Here is an 18,979-nt window from a genome sequence, read left to right on the forward strand (position 1 = left end):
ATTTGCACACCTCTGTCGCTCTGATCCGTCTTGGATGGGCGTAAACATACTGTTATCTGACTTATATCTCCTATCACATGAATATCAGACAAAAGACACGCCTTAAGCGAGAAATCCTGGGCTGACCCTGCCACCAGCTCACCGATTCTAAAGAATCCAAAAAATGCAAGCAGGTACGCAGCTGTGAAAAGACACGTTTCGTAAACTGAAGCACAAACTACCGGTAATGATTTGGCAGTAACAGACAATAACATTCGTGACCAACTCGTGTTATTCCGGGACAAGCCTTCTTGCAGGTTACGGAAAGGGGCGAGTGGTGACGAATGAGACAATAAGTCAATTGTAATTGGGAGTTGAATGTCAGCTGACCATAAACCGATTTAGCTAAATAATGCTAAATCATATTAATTTTGAATGAACATAATCTTAGAGTTTGTGATAAATGGCAATCAAGTTTTCACTGAGATTTTATTTGGAAAAATATATTTACTGATTTTAGATGTAAACTGAAGGAGATAAAACTTTAAGGTTTTCAGTACAGATTTTTACATGGAATTACAATTTTGGAATGATCTCGAACTTTGGCTTTTACAATTATCTTTCACACAAAAATGAATTGACAAAATATCTCATTTGGTTTGGTTCTATCTAGTCTAATACTTTAATCAATCATATACTTTTATTGGGAAAAAGACATATTCATGTATGTGGAATTAAAGGAATCAAACCGAAAATAGAAATACTTTTAAAGCTACTTAAAAACATATATTCAATCGAGAAATGTATTGCTGTAATAAGGATGACAAAAATAACTTTGACAAAAAATGGTCACATTTATTCTCAGAATGTAATTCTTTGCTCTCTGTTGATACATACTGAGTCTGATTGTGTGTTGCAACCTTTTAGGTTTGAAATATGACAATGTTTGTTTTCAACCCTTTAATTTTCTTATAGAGTGTATTGTGTCATTCTATGCGATCCGAAATGTGTTTTTGACGAAATACTGTATTACTCTACAACTCTGGGAACAATAAATTTTAAAAGATAAACCCCCCAAAACGCAGAAAAATCCTGATCGGCTGAGTACCTATTTTAAGGTGGGCTTCGTTGGCATTTGTTTAAGAAAATGCAGACAGAAATGAAAACTCCACGAACAAGGGAGGTAAGTCAAGCTGACTTTGTTTCACCGATAGATGTCGCTTTTGTGAGAGAAATGTCAGGGAAAATTACCCGGGAGAAATATTAGTCACATTACGAGACAGGATGTGTCTGTATGTTTAATATAGTGTTACAAAAACAGTAATTAAAAGTAAGTAGAACATACATATTTGAAATTACTGCAAGTGCAATCTCGAACGACTGTACTGATAGATTGGGAACGGTACGACAGTGTCACCTAATTTCGTGCTATGTAAACAATGCGAAATTTGACGCTTATGTTTATTATTGTGCAAGTGTTGATAAGTTCTGTTTTACCTGAAAGATTCCATCGACCGTGCAGGTAAACATCTGAAATATTAATACCGATATTGTCAGATTTGTTTTCTGGGTCGTTAGTAAATGATTGACTCATCGAGGAAGGACGTCGTACTATTCAGCTATTTCATTTTGCCAACAATGGTGGTTGTAGGTGGTGTCTTATCTTTTTTATTTCAGATGTAGCTGTGCAGCCAAGGTGTACAGTGTATGTGTGAGTGAGTGAGAAGGGGCGACAGGTCAGTGAGGATGACTGCCAGCATACAGCGGGCAGCTCAGTATGCTGAGGTAGGTGTGACCACATGCTTGCTAAACAGTGTTTGAGCCCATTGTTCATTGAAACATGCCAACAGAGGTCCTGCTTGTATTCCCCCGAAAAACTATTGAGTTGATAATTTTACAGTGAATTTCTGCATCTTGTTCACTAGGATTGGTTGCAGCGAGGACATTTGTGCATGGGCATGCAGTCAAACACCTTTCCCAATGTATTCTAAAACGCTAATTGCAAGATTATAGTGTCTAAATGATCAGAAACATTGAATCTGTATTTATTAGTGCTGGGGAATTTCAAGGGGTTTGCCCAGTAATGTGGCAGTAGTTTAGTTTGGGCCATTTCAAGAATAAAGTCTATTGAAAAACGTAGGAATGTCAAAATGTGTTCTCAAAGGGACAGGACGTTGGCCATTCTCATTAAAATCAGATCTTAGTTCTCGCTACCGCTAAAACCAGATCTGAGGACATCCCATTATGGGTCACATCAGACTGACCTTTTGTGAACTTTGACGCCCAATGGAATGACGAACTAGAAGTCGACATACACAATAGTCAATCAGAAGGCAGCTTAATCGAACTTTACGGCACTAGTTTCAAACTTGCGACTACGCTTCGAATCCAATTCTGAGATATACTCAATTAAAAAATTAAAGTCTGAACAAAAGAACATTCTGGAATGGCTAATAGATGGTCTAGATTGTATGAATACAGACATAAAGCCCATAACTGTTGTTCAGAATACCCTGTGTGGTTTTTTTCGAGGTTGCGCGATCAAAAATCACATTCCAACTGCCACTTGAATGATCTGATAAGCTATGCTCTGATTGGTCAGATGAAAAGTCGTTCTGACATAGCCCGCAATGGAATGTCCTCAGATCTTTGTTTAGCGGTAGCGAGAATTAAGATCTGATTTTAATGAGATTGTAAGCAAATGCATTAATTCTGAAACAAGAACAGATGGGCTTAAGGCAAGCCTTTTGGTGCTCTTTACATATTGTTTGGCATAATTATATAGATATACTACTACAACTGCCACAGTGAGGTGCAAGACAATGTAGCTCTTCATCACATCACAGGGGGCATGAGTGGCCCAGTCGTCTCAGGCGCCGTGATTCGCTGAGCAGAGTTGCGTCCCTTGGACACGCTAGAAACCCATGATTGTGGGTTCGAATCCCTGTTCACCCCGATAATGTTTCTAGGTTTGTCAGCACCATACCCATGCTTGTGGGTTTCACCAAAGTGGTAAATGTCCAAGACCTGCATCACTTCGATCTTTCCTCCCACATTAAGCTGACACGCCGTGATATAACTGGAATACTGTTATCTTTAACTAAATGTGTACATTCGTCCAAAATGAAACATGAAAAACAAATGAATGGACTGTGTGAGATTTGAAGATGTGATGGAGGAACTTGGCTGGCCGCATGGAACACCGGGTAGGAGAGTGATTGGCTTCATATGACTGAGGCATATTTATATTGTAATCTAGGCTTTGATAAACGATGGCTTTTAAACTAATCAAGCTGGTAATTAGAATTTGGCAACTCATCAAAGCTCTATTGTTTTGTTTGAGAATTGATGGGGGCATGTGATGTCACACTCGGAATTATTTCATGCATGATTTAACAACACACAGAACCATCGACGTACTGTCCCATTAAAACTGGAGCTGGGTATTGATACAGATCACAGAGATCGATAATCATTACCTAAATATCAATCAATTATCTATAAGAATCAGAGAAGTGACTTTGAGCAAATGCGAAAACAAAAGTCTGAAAGAGAGCAACATATATTTCACATCACTGGTGAGTAGTGACACATTTATGCATGGATTACTTTATGGACATTTAAGATATAACAAAATCAGTTGCTTGTCGTCTTTGGCAATCAACATGATTGACAATAACAAGTCTGTTTTGATAATTCTAATTTCATCATAGTAGTTTATGTAAGATATTATCTGTGACATGATTTAGATATCGAGACCCGTGAAGAACCGGGGTAGAATAGGTCTTCAGCAACCCATGCTTACTGTAAGAGGCGACTGTGCTTGTCGTAAGAGGAGACCAACAGGATCGGATGGTCAGGCTTGCTGACTTGGTTGATGCATGTCATCATTTCCCAATTGCGTGGATCGATGCTCACGATGTCGATCACTGGATTGTGTGGTCCAGACTCGATTTTTTACAGACTGCCGTCATATAGCTTGAATATTGCTGAGTTCCGCGTTAAACAACAAATAAGCAAACAAACAAACAGATATCCATATTTGTTAATATTTGTTTGATAATCAACAGTAATTCTGTTTATCAATCTTTTTAGCTGGCCCTACTTAATACAGTTATGAACGTTAGTTTCGCAGTCATGTGTCAGCCTTTCATCAATGGAAAAGCTGTATATCATGTATGCTTCATATTTGAAGAATAATAACATGTTATACAAACTTGTAGTAAATAATTTCAATTTAAGAACAATTTGTGTTGCAGTACTTGCTACAGTGCAGCAGACAGCATCCTGCCAGCCTCTTGCCTTCACCACCATCCACCAGCAGCAAGGGGTATGCTAATTACTTTTAGCCTGCTTAATTTCTATTAAAATATGGGGGAAATTACCCCCATAAATACACTTCAAGATATATAATATATACGACATAAAATGAAAAAGTTCAAACAAAGTTTAATTGGATACATGTGTAATGTTCATTATCAGGGGTCAATTTTCCCATGATGGTAGTTTTCCAAGCAGTTATCTGGGTAAGGGTTTGTGTTGGGGCCATTCACCAAAGTGACAATTCATGCTTATCGTAAGAGGAGACTATGCTTGTCGTGAGAGGTGACTATGCTTGTCCTAAGAGGCATACTGAATCAGGTGGTCAGGCTTGCTGACTTGGTTGATGCATGTCATCGTGTCCCAATTGTGTGGATCGATGCTCATAATGTCAATCACTAGATTGTCAGGTCCAGACTCGATTATTTACAGACTGCCGTTGTATTGCTGGAATATTGTTGAGTAGGGCGTTAAACAACAAACAATAACAATCTAAACCAAGAGTGACCATTTACATCAGGGCATGGTGCATAAATGCCCTTTTAACCTTATGAAGGGGCCAGAAGGAGCCTTGAAAACAATGTGGATGAGTCAAAATCCATGTCCCCTGTATCTCAAAGCATTGAACTTATGCTGAATCTATTCACTACTGTAGGAAGTCACTCCACCAGAAGCTGGTTGACCTTTACATCGAGGAATGCAACAAGCACCCGGAGGTGAAGGTCAGTATGATGTAGGGCACAGGGATCATGGGAGTTTGTTTGGTAGTTCGTTAAATAATGGAACTCAAAGCTTCTTGAACATGTTGAAGTTGATGGGATGGAGGGCAAAGTTTAAGAAATCACTTGGAGGTAGTTCTACAATTATTTAGGAGTATCTTTGGTGCATAGATTGACTTTGACTTTATGATCTTTGTATGTGATAGTTTGTGAAATATTAGAAAATTAGTCAGTTGATTGTTTATTTGTTTACAATAGCCATGATAGAAGAAAGTCTTACAGTTTACATTTTTCGCATCGGTTCTCAATGTTACATGTACAATATCCACAAATAAGCTCTCTGTGCAGAGTTGCGTCCCTTGGGCACGCCAGAAACCTATGATTGTGGTTTCGAATCCTGGTTCACCCTGATTATGTTTCTAGGTTTGTCAGCACCATACCCATGCTCTTGGGTTTCACCGAAGTGCTAAACGTCTGAGACCTGCATCACTTCGGTCTTTCCTCCCACATTAAGCTGACCCGCTGTGATATAACTGGAATACTGTTAAAAGCGGCGTTAAACCCAACTCACTCACTCACACTCACAAATAAGCATGAAAGAGAAAGGTAGAGCTAGATTTCACAGGCCTCAATGTTAATGTATTTTTCCAGGGAGCCACTTTGCAGTATAGTATTTTAAGGAGCCAAGAAAATATGTAGGCAACTTTTCAGTTGGTAAATAGAAGTCCTACTTCACCAAACACAATGCAAACATTGGCTGTGACAAAAACTATTCTATTGGTATATTCCAATCAATTTGTGGTACTAGTATTTCAGATTGAATAGTTATGAAGTCAAGTTCTGTTCGTGTCTTGGCAAACACGGGAGTCCAATGACTTTCTGGATTATCTTTGTTAATCAGCAACGAAGTACAAGTCGATTGTTTTAATCAAATGTCTCTGAGTGAGACACCTTGCAGTGAAATTAAGGCAGTTTCTGTTCATCTGACAGTGTGGGTTATTACAGAAAAAAGTCAAAGTTAAATCAGGACTTTAAAAAAATCGGACATAGCTTCCTCGCAACTTGCTACCGCCGGAACTGGCCTAAACTTCACCCCCGATCCCCCAGACACAAGGTCTATTGTCACAAGTGTGAAATGTCTGACCTTTTCCCCATGTTAAAGCATGTTAAAAAAACCCACTTTTACCTTGCTCTTACCTTTCGTTAAAAACACAAGACAATGTTGTGAACATAAGACATAAATGTACATATATTGTCTTGTCATGAACAATAAAATGACATGATGCTGAAAACACTGATCTAACAAGTGACAATGATATTTGTTAATGTATATTCTCAAATGACACGTGACAATGAATAATAATCTATAAGCGCTTCCTTAAGGGTGTGGAGCTCGTCTTTCCTGATGAGTTTGTTTACTGATATATATATATTTTTCATATTTCGATCACAAAACTCGAGTTATGCCCAGGTGCAAGCTGGGGACTGACATGAATATACTGATCGTATATACAAAAATAGATTGCGACAGTGACTAAATTATTCGCAAAATTGAGGGCTGCTTTAGAAACTTGATTTTACTTGCAACTGGTGCTTGTTGACATGAAATGCTAGTTACACCAGACAAAACCAGGTTGCACCCTGGTCCCATCCATTTCGCAAAGGTGTAACCATGGTAACATCTGTGATCTCTGATCTGTGTCACACATTACACACAACACAGGGATTAGATAAATCTTATGGTTAATAAAGCTTAGATGTCAAACTGTGTGTTCAAACATCTATGTTGACAAGTAAGGGCCAGTCAGACGAAAACATTATTTCTTTGACATTCACTAGGTGCATGTAGACATAAATATTAGGTTGCATATTTTTAATAATAGGTTGCACTAGTGCATGTTTTATGTAAGGAAATTGAGTCCTGTAATGGGTCCCTGTTGTACCCTAATTTTACATTTATAGAGTTTCCTAGATTCAAATATCATAGGGGAGCACCTCAAAGACCCTCAGTTATATCAAACACTGCCAAAGGGCTTGGGCCCACTTGCACAAAATGATCTTAGCGCTAAGACTATTGTAAGCCTATGCTAAAGTATGGGAGTTACGATCATCTTAGCGCTAAGATCGCTTTGTGCAAGTGGGCCCAGGTGTGTCGTGTTGTATGTGTATCATGTTTGCCCCCCAGGAGTTGGACCATGCCACCCACCTCCTCGGGAAGCTGGTGCGCCGAGATAAGCTGAATTGTTTGGTTCTCAACCTGTACCCTGCCAATGAGGGCTACTCTCTGATGTTGAAGGCCAGGAATGGCGTGGAGTCGGAGACCATCAAACTGCCATATGAGGTACCACTATGTCCTATTATATGTGTTTGTAAGTTTGCCATGAAGCTGGTTATGAGGGAACAGGACTATCAGAGTTATTTTGTCAGAATAGTCTCATTGTCATCTTATTTTGTGGCAGAATAGATCCATAGTACCCACTGCTTGTATTTGTTTTGTTTGTTTGTTGTTTAATGCCACACTCAGCAGACCCGTGAAGATTCCGGGGTAGAATAGGTCTTCAGCAACCCATGCTTGCGGTAAAAGGCGACTATGCTTGTCGTTAAAGGCGACTAACGGGATCGGGTGGTTAGACTCGCTGACTTGGTTGATGCATGTCATCGATCCCAATTGCGTGGATCGACGTTCATGATATCAATCACTGGATTGTCTGGTCCAGACTCGATTATTTACAGACTGCCATCATATAGCTGTAATATTGCTGAGTGCGGCATTAAACAACAAACAAACAAAACAAACCATACTCAGCAATAATACAGCGAGTCTGAACCAGACAAACTAGTGATTGACATGAGTATCGATCCATACAATTGGGATACGATGACATGCATCAACCAAGTCAGCAAGCCTGACCACCTGATCCTGTACACCTCTTACAACATGCATAGTCTCCTTTTACAGCAAGCATGGGTTCTTGCATGGTTTCTACCCCGGATTTTCATGGGTCCCACTGCTTGCTTGCAGACCAGACATATAGAGATCCAATAGTTACAGTGGGCTGGCTGCCTGGCTGATTGTTTGTCGTACCTCAATTGTTTGGATTGTCACTTGTGTTATTGAATATAATTGCATTATCATATGGGTGTTTTCATATTGGCCTTGTTATGAGTCAAATGACAGTCATAGACCTATAACAAGGCCAATACAAAAACATCCATTTCAGGACATACCGTATTCGACATATTAAGTGCCCTGGGCGCTCTCAAAATTAGAAATAGGGGAATCTTATTAGAATATTATTTTGGTGAAAAAATAGATTTTGTGGTTTATGCTGACAGCCGGAAATGTTTATGTACAACAGATATATTTTTCCAGAATTTAATTCCCCATAATTAGGGGTGCATATAACACACGAGTGCGTATTATACGCGAATAAATAAGTCTTGTGTACATTGATCAATTGGAAGGGGTGCTAATTGGGATTGTTCACTAGCCAATATATTAGCAAATATCACCGTGGGCGCTTATTAGAGCGGGGCGCTTGTTACATGTACAGTATATATTAACTGACTACGTGAACTATGTGTTTCCAAGTAGCACCAGTCAAGGAGATCAAGGAAAAGCTAAAAATGTCACAGTGATACGAAAATTGGATCTACTCTCTTTTGAAATGTGATAAAAGCCATGTTGTGATTGCAATTGTGCTCAAATCCCCTGTTGGCCCACCATTGCTTCTATTTGGTGGAGTCTGATTTGAGGGTATTATCACTAATAAGGCTGGATATTGCAGATTTGAGAGTATCTATAAACATTGTGTATTAAAAGTAAGACCTCTATTTGTAACCCAACTGCCTCACTCACTCGCTGTATTTGCAGGAATCGGAACTCTTGGAATATGTTGATGCTGCCCAGGTAAGTGCATGGTCTGACTTTTCTTCTTACATTGCGATGTTCAGGCAGTACATGACACTGTGCATCACAATGCAAAACCATGCTACTTTATTTATTGCCATGTTACCTGACTTTCTATATTAGCCTGTGTGATTTTTCATGACTTTACATGGGGCAAGGTTGGCCCAGTCATCAAAGGGACCACAATTTGCTGTGCAGAGTTGCATCCCTTGGGCATGCCAGACACCTATGATTGTGTTTCTAGGTTTGTCAGCACCATTCTTGTGCTATTGGGGTTCACCAAAGTGGAAAGCGTCTAAGATGTGCATCACGACCTGCTTTCCTCCCACATCAAGCTGACACACCATGATATAACTGGAATACTGTTCAAGGCGGTGTTAAGCTGACACACCATGATATAACTGGAATACTGTTCAAAGCGGTGTTAAACTGACACCGTGATATAACTGGAATACCGTACTGTTCAAGGCGGTGTTAAGGTGACACACCATGATATAACTGGAATACTGTTCAAAGTGGTGTAATCTGACACACCATGATATAACTAGAATACCGTTCAAAGCGGTGTTAAGCTGACACCACGATGTAACTGGAATACTGTTCAAAGTGGTGTTATCTGACACACCATGATATAACTGGAATACTGTTCAAAGCGGTGTTAAGTTGACACCATGATATAACTAGAATACCGTTCAAAGCGGTGTTAAGCTGACACCACGATATAACTGGAATACTGTTCAAAGTGGTGTTATCTGACACACCATGATATAACTGGAATACTGTTCAAAGCGGTGTTAAGTTGACACCATGATATAACTGGAATACTGTTCAAGGCGGTGTTAAGCTGACACACCATGATATAACTGGAATACTGTTCAAGGTGGTGTTAAGCTGACACACCATGATATAACTGGAATACTGCTCAAGGTGGTGTTAAGTTGACACCATGATATAACTGGAATACTGTTCAAGGCGGTGTTAAGCTGACGCACCATGATATAACTGGAATACTGTTCAAGGCGGTGTTAAGCTGACACACCATGATATAACTGGAATACTGTTCAAGGCGGTGTTAAGCTGACACACCATGATATAACTGGAATACTGTTCAAGGCGGTGTTAAGCTGACACACCATGATATAACTGGAATACTGCTCAAGGCGGTGTTAAGCTGACACACCATGATATAACTGGAATACTGCTCATGGTGGTGTTAAGCTGACACACCATGATATAACTGGAATACTGCTCAAGGTGGTGTTAAGCTGACACACCATGATATAACTGGAATACTGCTCAAGGTGGTGTTAAGCTGACACACCATGATATAACTGGAATACTGCTCAAGGTGGTGTTAAGCTGACACACCATGATATAACTGGAATACTGCTCATGGTGGTGTTAAGCTGACACACCATGATATAACTGGAATACTGTTCAAGGCGGTGTTAAGCTGACACACCATGATATAACTGGAATACTGCTCAAGGTGGTGTTAAGCTGACACACCATGATATAACTGGAATACTGCTCAAGGTGGTGTTAAGCTGACACACCATGATATAACTGGAATACTGCTCATGGTGGTGTTAAGCTGACACACCATGATATAACTGGAATACTGCTCATGGTGGTGTTAAGCTGACACACCATGATATAACTGGAATACTGCTCAAGGTGGTGTTAAGCTGACACACCATGATATAACTGGAATACTGCTCAAGGCGGTGTTAAGCTGACACACCATGATATAACTGGAATACTGCTCAAGGTGGTGTTAAGCTGACACACCATGATATAACTGGAATACTGCTCATGGTGGTGTTAAGCTGACACACCATGATATAACTGGAATACTGCTCATGGTGGTGTTAAGCTGACACACCATGATATAACTGGAATACTGCTCAAGGTGGTGTTAAGCTGACACACCATGATATAACTGGAATACTGTTCAAGGTGGTGTTAAGCTGACACACCATGATATAACTGGAATACTGCTCATGGTGGTGTTAAGCTGACACACCATGATATAACTGGAATACTGCTCATGGTGGTGTTAAGCTGACACACCATGATATAACTGGAATACTGCTCAAGGTGGTGTTAAGCTGACACACCATGATATAACTGGAATACTGCTCATGGTGGTGTTAAGCTGACACACCATGATATAACTGGAATACTGCTCATGGTGGTGTTAAGCCTAACTACCCCAACTCACTCACTCATTACTTTGCATGGACTGCAGCTTCTAACATTCCTTTTCCAGTTTACATTTTGTTTCAAGGCTTTTCATTAATTTCCATAATGTCACACAACTTGCTCATGTTGTGATGAGTGTTGCTTGATCTGTTGTGTCCCCAGCTTCCACCCTTCCTCGTTGACCTACTGGAGAAAGCACAGGTAAGATTATATGCTTCTTAATGTGGACATGTTTATTTTTAAATATTATATATAATATGTGTAAAACAGCTATCATAACAAGGAGTAATATTTAGTGGTGGGACAATACATTGATGCATCGATTGATCCCAGTTTTTTACTTCTCGATACAAGTAGTGGTCACAGTTGCACACTAAGTGAAAAATATCAATTCATACCGTAAATGTTTGCTATGATAAATGTTACATCAAACACAAGTTAGTGGAAATTAGTAGTCAAAACATAAACATTTTCATCCATTCTGCCATATTTGACATTGCGAACTGTAAATCGTCAGTGTGCCAGGTATTTTTTTATAAATGGCTTATGCACCACAGATAAGAGAACATGCAAGTACCATGATACGTATCTGATGGTGAGCCTTGTATCGTGATACGTATCGCACAGTTGGTGTATTATAACTGCCCTAGTATTATTAGAGAAAAACAAATTTGGTCGGGGGCACCGGTGTCCCAGTTGTCTAAGGCCCCGCAATTCCCTGTTCAGAGTTGCGTCCCTTGGGCAAGCCAGAAACCTATGATTATGGGTTCAAATCCTAGTTGGCCCTGATTGTGTTTCAAGGTTTGTCAGCACCATACCCATGCTCGTAGGTTTCAACAAAGTGGTAAACGTCTGAGACCTGCATCATTTCAAGCTTTCCTCCCACATTAAGCTGACACGCCGTGATATAACTGGAATACTGTTAAAAGCGGCGTTAAAGCCAACTCATTCACTCACTTCTTTGTCATACAAACACGTTTCCCTGGTGAAGGGACAAGAAGTAGCCCTGAACTGTTGTGCATGTATAATAAAGACGTTGTTATTCATAATATCCTTTGTCATGATTACGTCCAAATTCTAAATACCTAGAAATACTCTCTAAATACCTAAAAATACTCTCTAAATACCTAAAAATACTTTCTAAATACCCAGAAATACTCTCTAAATACCCAGAAATACTCTCTAATGACCTAAAAATACTCTCTAATGACCTAAAATACTCTCTAAATTCCTAAAAATACTCTCTAAATACCTAGAAATACTCTCAAAATACCCAGAAATACTCTCTAAATACCTAGAAATACTCTCAAAATACCTAGAAATACTCTCTAAATACCCAGAAATACTCTCTAAACATATGTTATCCTTAACTCGATTAAAGAGAGAAAATGCTTGTCTTCATTTCAATGAGCTCTTTTAATCATGTTCATAAGAATAAAAAAAGAGTTTCACTTCTGAATTTTGAAATTCTGTTACTGAACTGAACCAAATTTTTGGAGAAAGAGGAATCTTCAAGAAATCATTGATATTCCTTGCCTCATGTTGAACATACTTCATCACTGAATGTAACGATATACAATGTAACGCAACAACATGAATATTTCCTTTTTTCTTTTTTTATTACATGTTTGTGTCGTTGTCTATCGTGTAGTCCGATTTTCTATCACGAAGGTTGATACTACTGAATTTCGTTTATCCGACATACTCGTTAACATAGTTAATCAGTTATAATCATATGCAAGCAACCATGTCGGATTACCGGGTCTTGACTGTTTAGGGGTAATACATGGGATTACTATCTTTCAGGTGAATGTGTTTTACAATGGTTGCGTGATCGTGGAAGTGCGAGATTTCCGCCGCTCTACAACAGGATCACATGACACCCAATATGTCATGTTGAAACCAACACCGCAGGTAAAGTTTTATTCTGAAGTAAGAGGAATGGGATTTGGGGATACTGATACCACAATATCTCTGTAGATCCTTTAAAGATGGAAGACTTTTAATTTAGTCAGCTGCAGGCAGAGTAGATATCCCGTTCCCTTCAGATTTTCTTCAGTATACACCCAGTTTCTAATACAAGGATGGGATAATTCAAAGGGAAAGGAGCTCGTTTATTCCATCTTCATACACCAGATGGGTTGTTTGCCAAATCAGCCCAGCTCAACAGCCTGTTCAAATCAGTTGAGTATGTGAGGTTTTTTTATGCCGCTTTTAGCAATATTCCAGCAATAACATGGCGGGGGACACCAGAAATGGGCTTCACACATAGTACCCATGTCGGGAATCGAACCCGGGTCTTCGGCGTCACGAGCGAACACTTTAACCACTAGGCTACCTGACCGCCCCTCAGATCAGGTGAGGAAGCCACAGTTGGCCCAGTGGACAAAGCCATTGTGTTGTGCAGAGTTGTGTCCCATAGCCTGATCATGGGCAAGGTCCTTCCCAGGACGCAACACCTTCCCGGTACGCAACACCTTCCCAGTACACAACACCTTCCCAGTACGCAACACCTTCCCAGTACACAACACCTTCCCAGTACGCAACACCTTCCCAGTACGCAACACCTTCCCAGTACGCAACACCTTCCCAGTACGCAACACCTTCCCAGTACACAACACCTTCCCAGTACGCAACACCTTCCCAGTATGCAACACCTTCATTACCATCCTTGTATCAGATCTTAATTCTTGCAACCACCAAACAAAGATCTCAGAACATCCCATTATGGGTCACGTCAGACCAACCTTTCGTGACCATTTACCGACCAGTTGAATGACTGACAAGAAGTCTACATTAGCCAATAAGAAGGCAGCTTTCTCAGGGTTTACAACACTAGTTTCAAACTGACAACTATGCTTCGAAACATATTTTGACAAATTTGAAAACTGTACTAAAGAACATTCTTGAATGGCTAATAGATGGCCTAGATTGTGTGGATTCATTTGCAATGCCCGTAACTGTCATACAGAATACTCCGTGTTAAACAACTTTTAAATCTTTCATGGTTGCATGATGAGAAAACACATTCCGACTGTCACTTTCCTGATCTGGTAACTGACGCTCTGATTGGTCGGATGAAAGGTTGTTCTGACATGACCCAAATGGAATGTCCTCAGATCTTTGTTTTGCGGTAGCAAGCACTAATATCGGATTTTAAGGAGATTGGCGTAACACTCAAGCGTAAAATGTCACTTTGGGCTTCCTTGTACAATAAGCTGACACCTCCTGTTATGCCATGAAATATTGTCAAACCCAACTCACTCTTATCAGATAAATGGATCGATTAAATAGTGTTCCTAGCAAGTACCAACTACTATATCCATCATATCAGTTTACTTATTTATGATTACCAATAATTTGGTTTACTTACAAGTCATCAAAACTCCTGTATATCCAGCAGACTATATACACCCGTGTGGATTCCGGTTAAGAGTAGAGGCAACATTATGGATTAGGTGGATGCTTCGGTGACTTAGTTGATGCATGTCATCTTATCCCAATTGTGTGTTCTCAATGCTCATGATGTCAACTGGATTGTCTGGTCCAGACTCAATTATTTACATACCGCCATCATACAGCTGAAATATGGCTGATTGCAGCGTTAAACAACAAACAGACTATGAAGTTAGTTCTAATTCTTGAATCATTTGTTGCAGTCGCTCCTGTGTGACATCAACGCCCTGACAAACGACGGCAATCGCTGGACCCAGGATGATGTCTTCCAGCTGGAGAGGCAGCTGTTGATGGCGACGGAGGAACCCATCTGTCTTGACCCCTCCCCTGCTGTTCTGCTTATCAACAACCGACTGCAGTTTGAACACAAGAAGCTCAACAATCCCATGCTGAAGAGGTTGGTCGGCGTTCTGAGTGAGTGAGTGAGTTGGGTTTAACGCAGTATTCCAGTTATATCACAGCGGGTCAGCTTAATGTGGGAGGAAAGCCCGAAGTGATGCAGGTCTCAGACGTTTACCACTCGGTGAAACCCACGAGCGCGGGTATGGTGCTGACAATCCTAGAAACATAATCGGGATTCGAACCCTCAATCATAGGTTTCTGGCGTGCCCAAGGGACACAACTCTGCACAGCGAATCGCGGCGCCTTACACGACTGGGCCACCCACGCCCCTGTAGGCTTTCTGACTTTCCTGAAATATGGAATAGAAATGCTGTACAGTCTGTGTCTGTGAGCAGTGTAAACAACTCATCTTTGCAATTCATATCTCTATAGGGGCACGGGTGACCCAGTCATCTAAGGCACAGCAGCTTGAGCATGCGACCCTTGAGCATGGCAGAAACCTATGATCATGGGTTCGAAATCCCGATTCTCCCCTGTTATGTTTCTAGGTTTGATAGCACCATACCTGTGCTCATGGGTTTCACCAAAGTGGTAAACGTCTAAGACTTGCATCACTTTGTGCTTTCTCCCAACATTAAGCTGAGATGCCATAATATAACTGGATACTGTTCAAAGCACCGTTAAACCCAACTCATTCACTCACTTACACTTTTATCACAGCTGATTTTACTAATGTTTTTACTTATCCTGCATTACTCCTTAATGCATCTACTGCTTACCTTACGACTAGGTGAAGAAAAGGGTTGTTTCCGTCTTCAGTCCACTTTTACTTGTACCCATCGCTGCTGTCATGTGACCGTCAGTGGTGACCATTTTGGCTTAATTTTGAACACTAACCACAAAATTAAGCCAAAAGTTGGAGGAACAAACAAAGCACAACTAACCTGTTTGGCGACGAGCAGGAACGTGATCAGTTGGGACATCACCACGGACGGTCACATGACGATGGGTCCTAGTAAAAGTAGACTGAAGAAGGAAACAACCTTTCTTCACCTAGGACCATCGCAAAGGTCTGTTTTCTATGTCGCTAGGTAAGCGGTAGATGCGCTGAGGAGAAAACCAAGCATACAAATGTAAAATATATTTTGATTTTTCAAATATTCTTCAGCTTCAGTTTTCATCAAACATATTTTAATTCATGTTTATCAGCACAAATACTTTTCAAAGCACATTCTTCATGATATTCTGATATTTTTATATGCAACAACTAATGCATCTTTGGTTTAAAATTTCAAAGAGATGTTGAAGTATCTTGTTGCATAGCTCATCTGATTGGATCCTAAACTACCCATCTGTCTTACCCTGAGCTTGCAATTGTTGTCAGGTGTGTGAAGAAGTTTACACAGGCTGCGGTCAACAGGAAGAGGAAGTTAGAGCAGGCACCCGCGCCACCAGAGCTAAAACTACACGACTTCATCCACAAACGGAAAGATAAAAGTCGAGCCAACCCTCCTGTCAATCTCAAAGTGGGAAAATCAGTACGATATATTTCTTTCTGTCATGAAGCTGTCTAGGATAATTATATTCCTTGGTATATTCCAACCGTTCAGTGTAATGTTTTGCGCAAGGTAGTACTATCTAATGGAATATTAAGAAATGTATTTCGGATAGTATTATTGATGCTGTTTTCCCTGTTAATCCTGCAACCTCTCCCAGTTTTAGTGTGTTTGTTTCTATGTATTAGGAGTTGGTAGAGTGATTAACTGTTACTTTATGTTACAGTGTGTCGACATGTGGAAACAGAGACCCACGCAGTTGTCAGCTCCAGAGTCTGTGAACGTAAGTAAGCTTTGTGACGATGATGATGATGATGATGATGATGATGATGTTTGTCTTGTGCATGTGGATAGTTTCATAATACTTTGTATTGTTTAAAGGTGGAGGAATTGGCCAAAGTTCAGAAGCCGCCAGCCTCTGGGAAACACCTGGTAAGATCACACACAGAAATACTCTTAACAATTATGGAATAATATCAAGGGTTTTCTGACAACAGAGAGGCTGAATACCTTAAACTTTGCAGAGGGCTGAGATCGGATGCATGTACCTGACTATAGTGAAGCTGTGGGCACAGGTGGACAGGTGGTTTACGGAGGGCCCTCATGGGATATAATAGCTTAAAACAACTGAAAAAATCATATACCTGAGAGTCAAATCTTTATTGTAAAAGATCAAAATTAAATATCCATACCATACTGCTTAGTGTAAGTTGAAACTTTATTGTTCAATATAATCATGCCAAATCTTGTAAAAGGCGTATATAAGTAGATCTAACGACACAACAACACAACAGAACCAGCAAGTAATTTTTCTATAATTCTTCTCTGGGGTGACTGATTCCATTTAGCTTCTGGTGACTGCCCGGATCAAGTGATCAGGCTCACTGACTTGGTTGATATATGTCCTCATATCCCAATTGCGTGGATCGATGCTCATGATATCAATCACTTGATTGTCTGGTGCAGACTTGATTATTTACAGACCGCCACACTCAACAATATACCAGGTATATGACGGCAGTCTGGAAATAATCGAGTCTGGACGAGACAATCAAATGATTGACGTCATGAGCATCAATCCATGCAATTGGGATACGATGACCTGCATCATCAACCACATCAGTGAGCCTGACCATGCAATCCCATTAGTCGCCTCTTACGACAAGCATAGGTGCCTTTTACAGCAAGCATGGGTTGCTGAAGACCTATTTCACCGCGAATCCATTTTGTGTCTAGGTGTTGATTGAAGAGCACACACTGGAACGTGATCCCAACCAGGAACGTCATATGCTGGCCAAGATCACTATCTACCAACAGCCCTGTAACGACTGCTACATCGGAGAACTCTATCTCGACTACGACTACTGTAATGACAAAATTTCTGACGGTCATTCATGTCAGTAAGTATCATTGAGTATTGTGCTGTCATCTTTCTCCCACGTTAACATTACCAGATACCAACAGTCACCCTTGATAGTTCGTGGGGGGGTTGTTGGGTAGCCTAGTGTTTAAAGTGTTTGCTCATCACGCCGAAGAACCGGGTTCGATTCCCGACATGGGTACAATGTGTGAAGCCCATTTCTGGTGTCCCCCGCTGTGATATTGCTGGAATATTGCTAGAAGCGGCGTAAAACCATACTCGCTCACTCACTCACTGATAGTTGGTCAGGGGTGGTCGGGTAGCCTAGTGGTTAAATTACTTGTACTTATACGGTAAGTAACTAAATTTCCTACTGCATTGTACCTATCACCATATTATTTTGAATATGATATAGACCTACCTCTCTGGCAGGAGAGGCGGTCAGGGAACCTAGTGGTTAAAGCGTTTGCTCATCGTGCCAAAGACCTGGGTTCAATTCCGACATGGGTACAATGTGTGAAGCCTATTTCTGGTGTCCCCTGCCATGATATTGCTGAAATATTGCTTAAAGCCGCGTAAAACCATGTGATTAGCCCTATCTTTTCTGACGAAACCGATGTTTGAAATTACCATATTCGATGTAATAAGCGCCCAGGGCACTCTCAAAATTAGAAATAGGGGGCTCTTTTAGAATATAATTTTGGTGAAAGAGTTGAAAGATCGTAAATTTTATGGTTTATGCTGACAGCCTGAAATGATACAAAAGAAAAGTCTGTATGTATTATACACGACAGATATATTTTTCTAGAATTGAATTGCCCGTAATTAAGGGTGCATATAACACACGAGTGCATATTATACACAAATAAATAAGTCTTGTGTACATTTATCAATCGGAAGGGTGCTAATGGGGATTGTTCACTAGCCAATACACAGTCAAGTCTCGTTAATCCGACACTCGTTAATCCGACAATCGGCTTTATCTGACACAAATGATGGGAACCGATTAAATCAGTGCTTTTAGACCCGTCACGCACTCTGTTTATCTGACATACTTGTTAATCCGACATAATCATATGCAACCAACAATGTCGGATTAATAGGACTTGACTGTACTGGCAAATATCGCCAT

At 40.3% G+C, this 18,979-nt stretch overlaps 1 protein-coding gene across 2 annotated transcripts in view; it reads left to right on the forward strand.

The window, feature by feature from the left end:
* The first annotated feature begins 1,200 nt into the window (after positions 1-1,200).
* The window catches only part of LOC139449391 (transcription factor SPT20 homolog), a 45,548-nt gene continuing 27,769 nt past the window's right edge, over positions 1,201-18,979 (forward strand). For both annotated transcript variants that reach the window (XM_071230756.1, XM_071230757.1), the window contains exons 1-13: positions 1,201-1,309; positions 1,657-1,764; positions 4,239-4,309; positions 4,955-5,021; positions 7,204-7,359; positions 8,893-8,928; positions 11,296-11,334; positions 12,940-13,047; positions 14,793-14,986; positions 16,316-16,469; positions 16,714-16,770; positions 16,869-16,919; positions 17,724-17,887. In XM_071230756.1, coding sequence (XP_071086857.1) covers positions 1,726-1,764; positions 4,239-4,309; positions 4,955-5,021; positions 7,204-7,359; positions 8,893-8,928; positions 11,296-11,334; positions 12,940-13,047; positions 14,793-14,986; positions 16,316-16,469; positions 16,714-16,770; positions 16,869-16,919; positions 17,724-17,887 — 1,136 coding nt within the window. In that variant the 5' untranslated portion in view covers positions 1,201-1,309; positions 1,657-1,725. The remainder of the gene's footprint in view (positions 1,310-1,656; positions 1,765-4,238; positions 4,310-4,954; positions 5,022-7,203; positions 7,360-8,892; positions 8,929-11,295; positions 11,335-12,939; positions 13,048-14,792; positions 14,987-16,315; positions 16,470-16,713; positions 16,771-16,868; positions 16,920-17,723; positions 17,888-18,979) is intronic.

Source organism: Haliotis cracherodii, unplaced genomic scaffold (genome assembly GCF_022045235.1).
Source record: "Haliotis cracherodii isolate W230 unplaced genomic scaffold, xgHalCrac1.p SCAF_8, whole genome shotgun sequence".
Taxonomy (NCBI): domain Eukaryota; kingdom Metazoa; phylum Mollusca; class Gastropoda; order Lepetellida; family Haliotidae; genus Haliotis; species Haliotis cracherodii.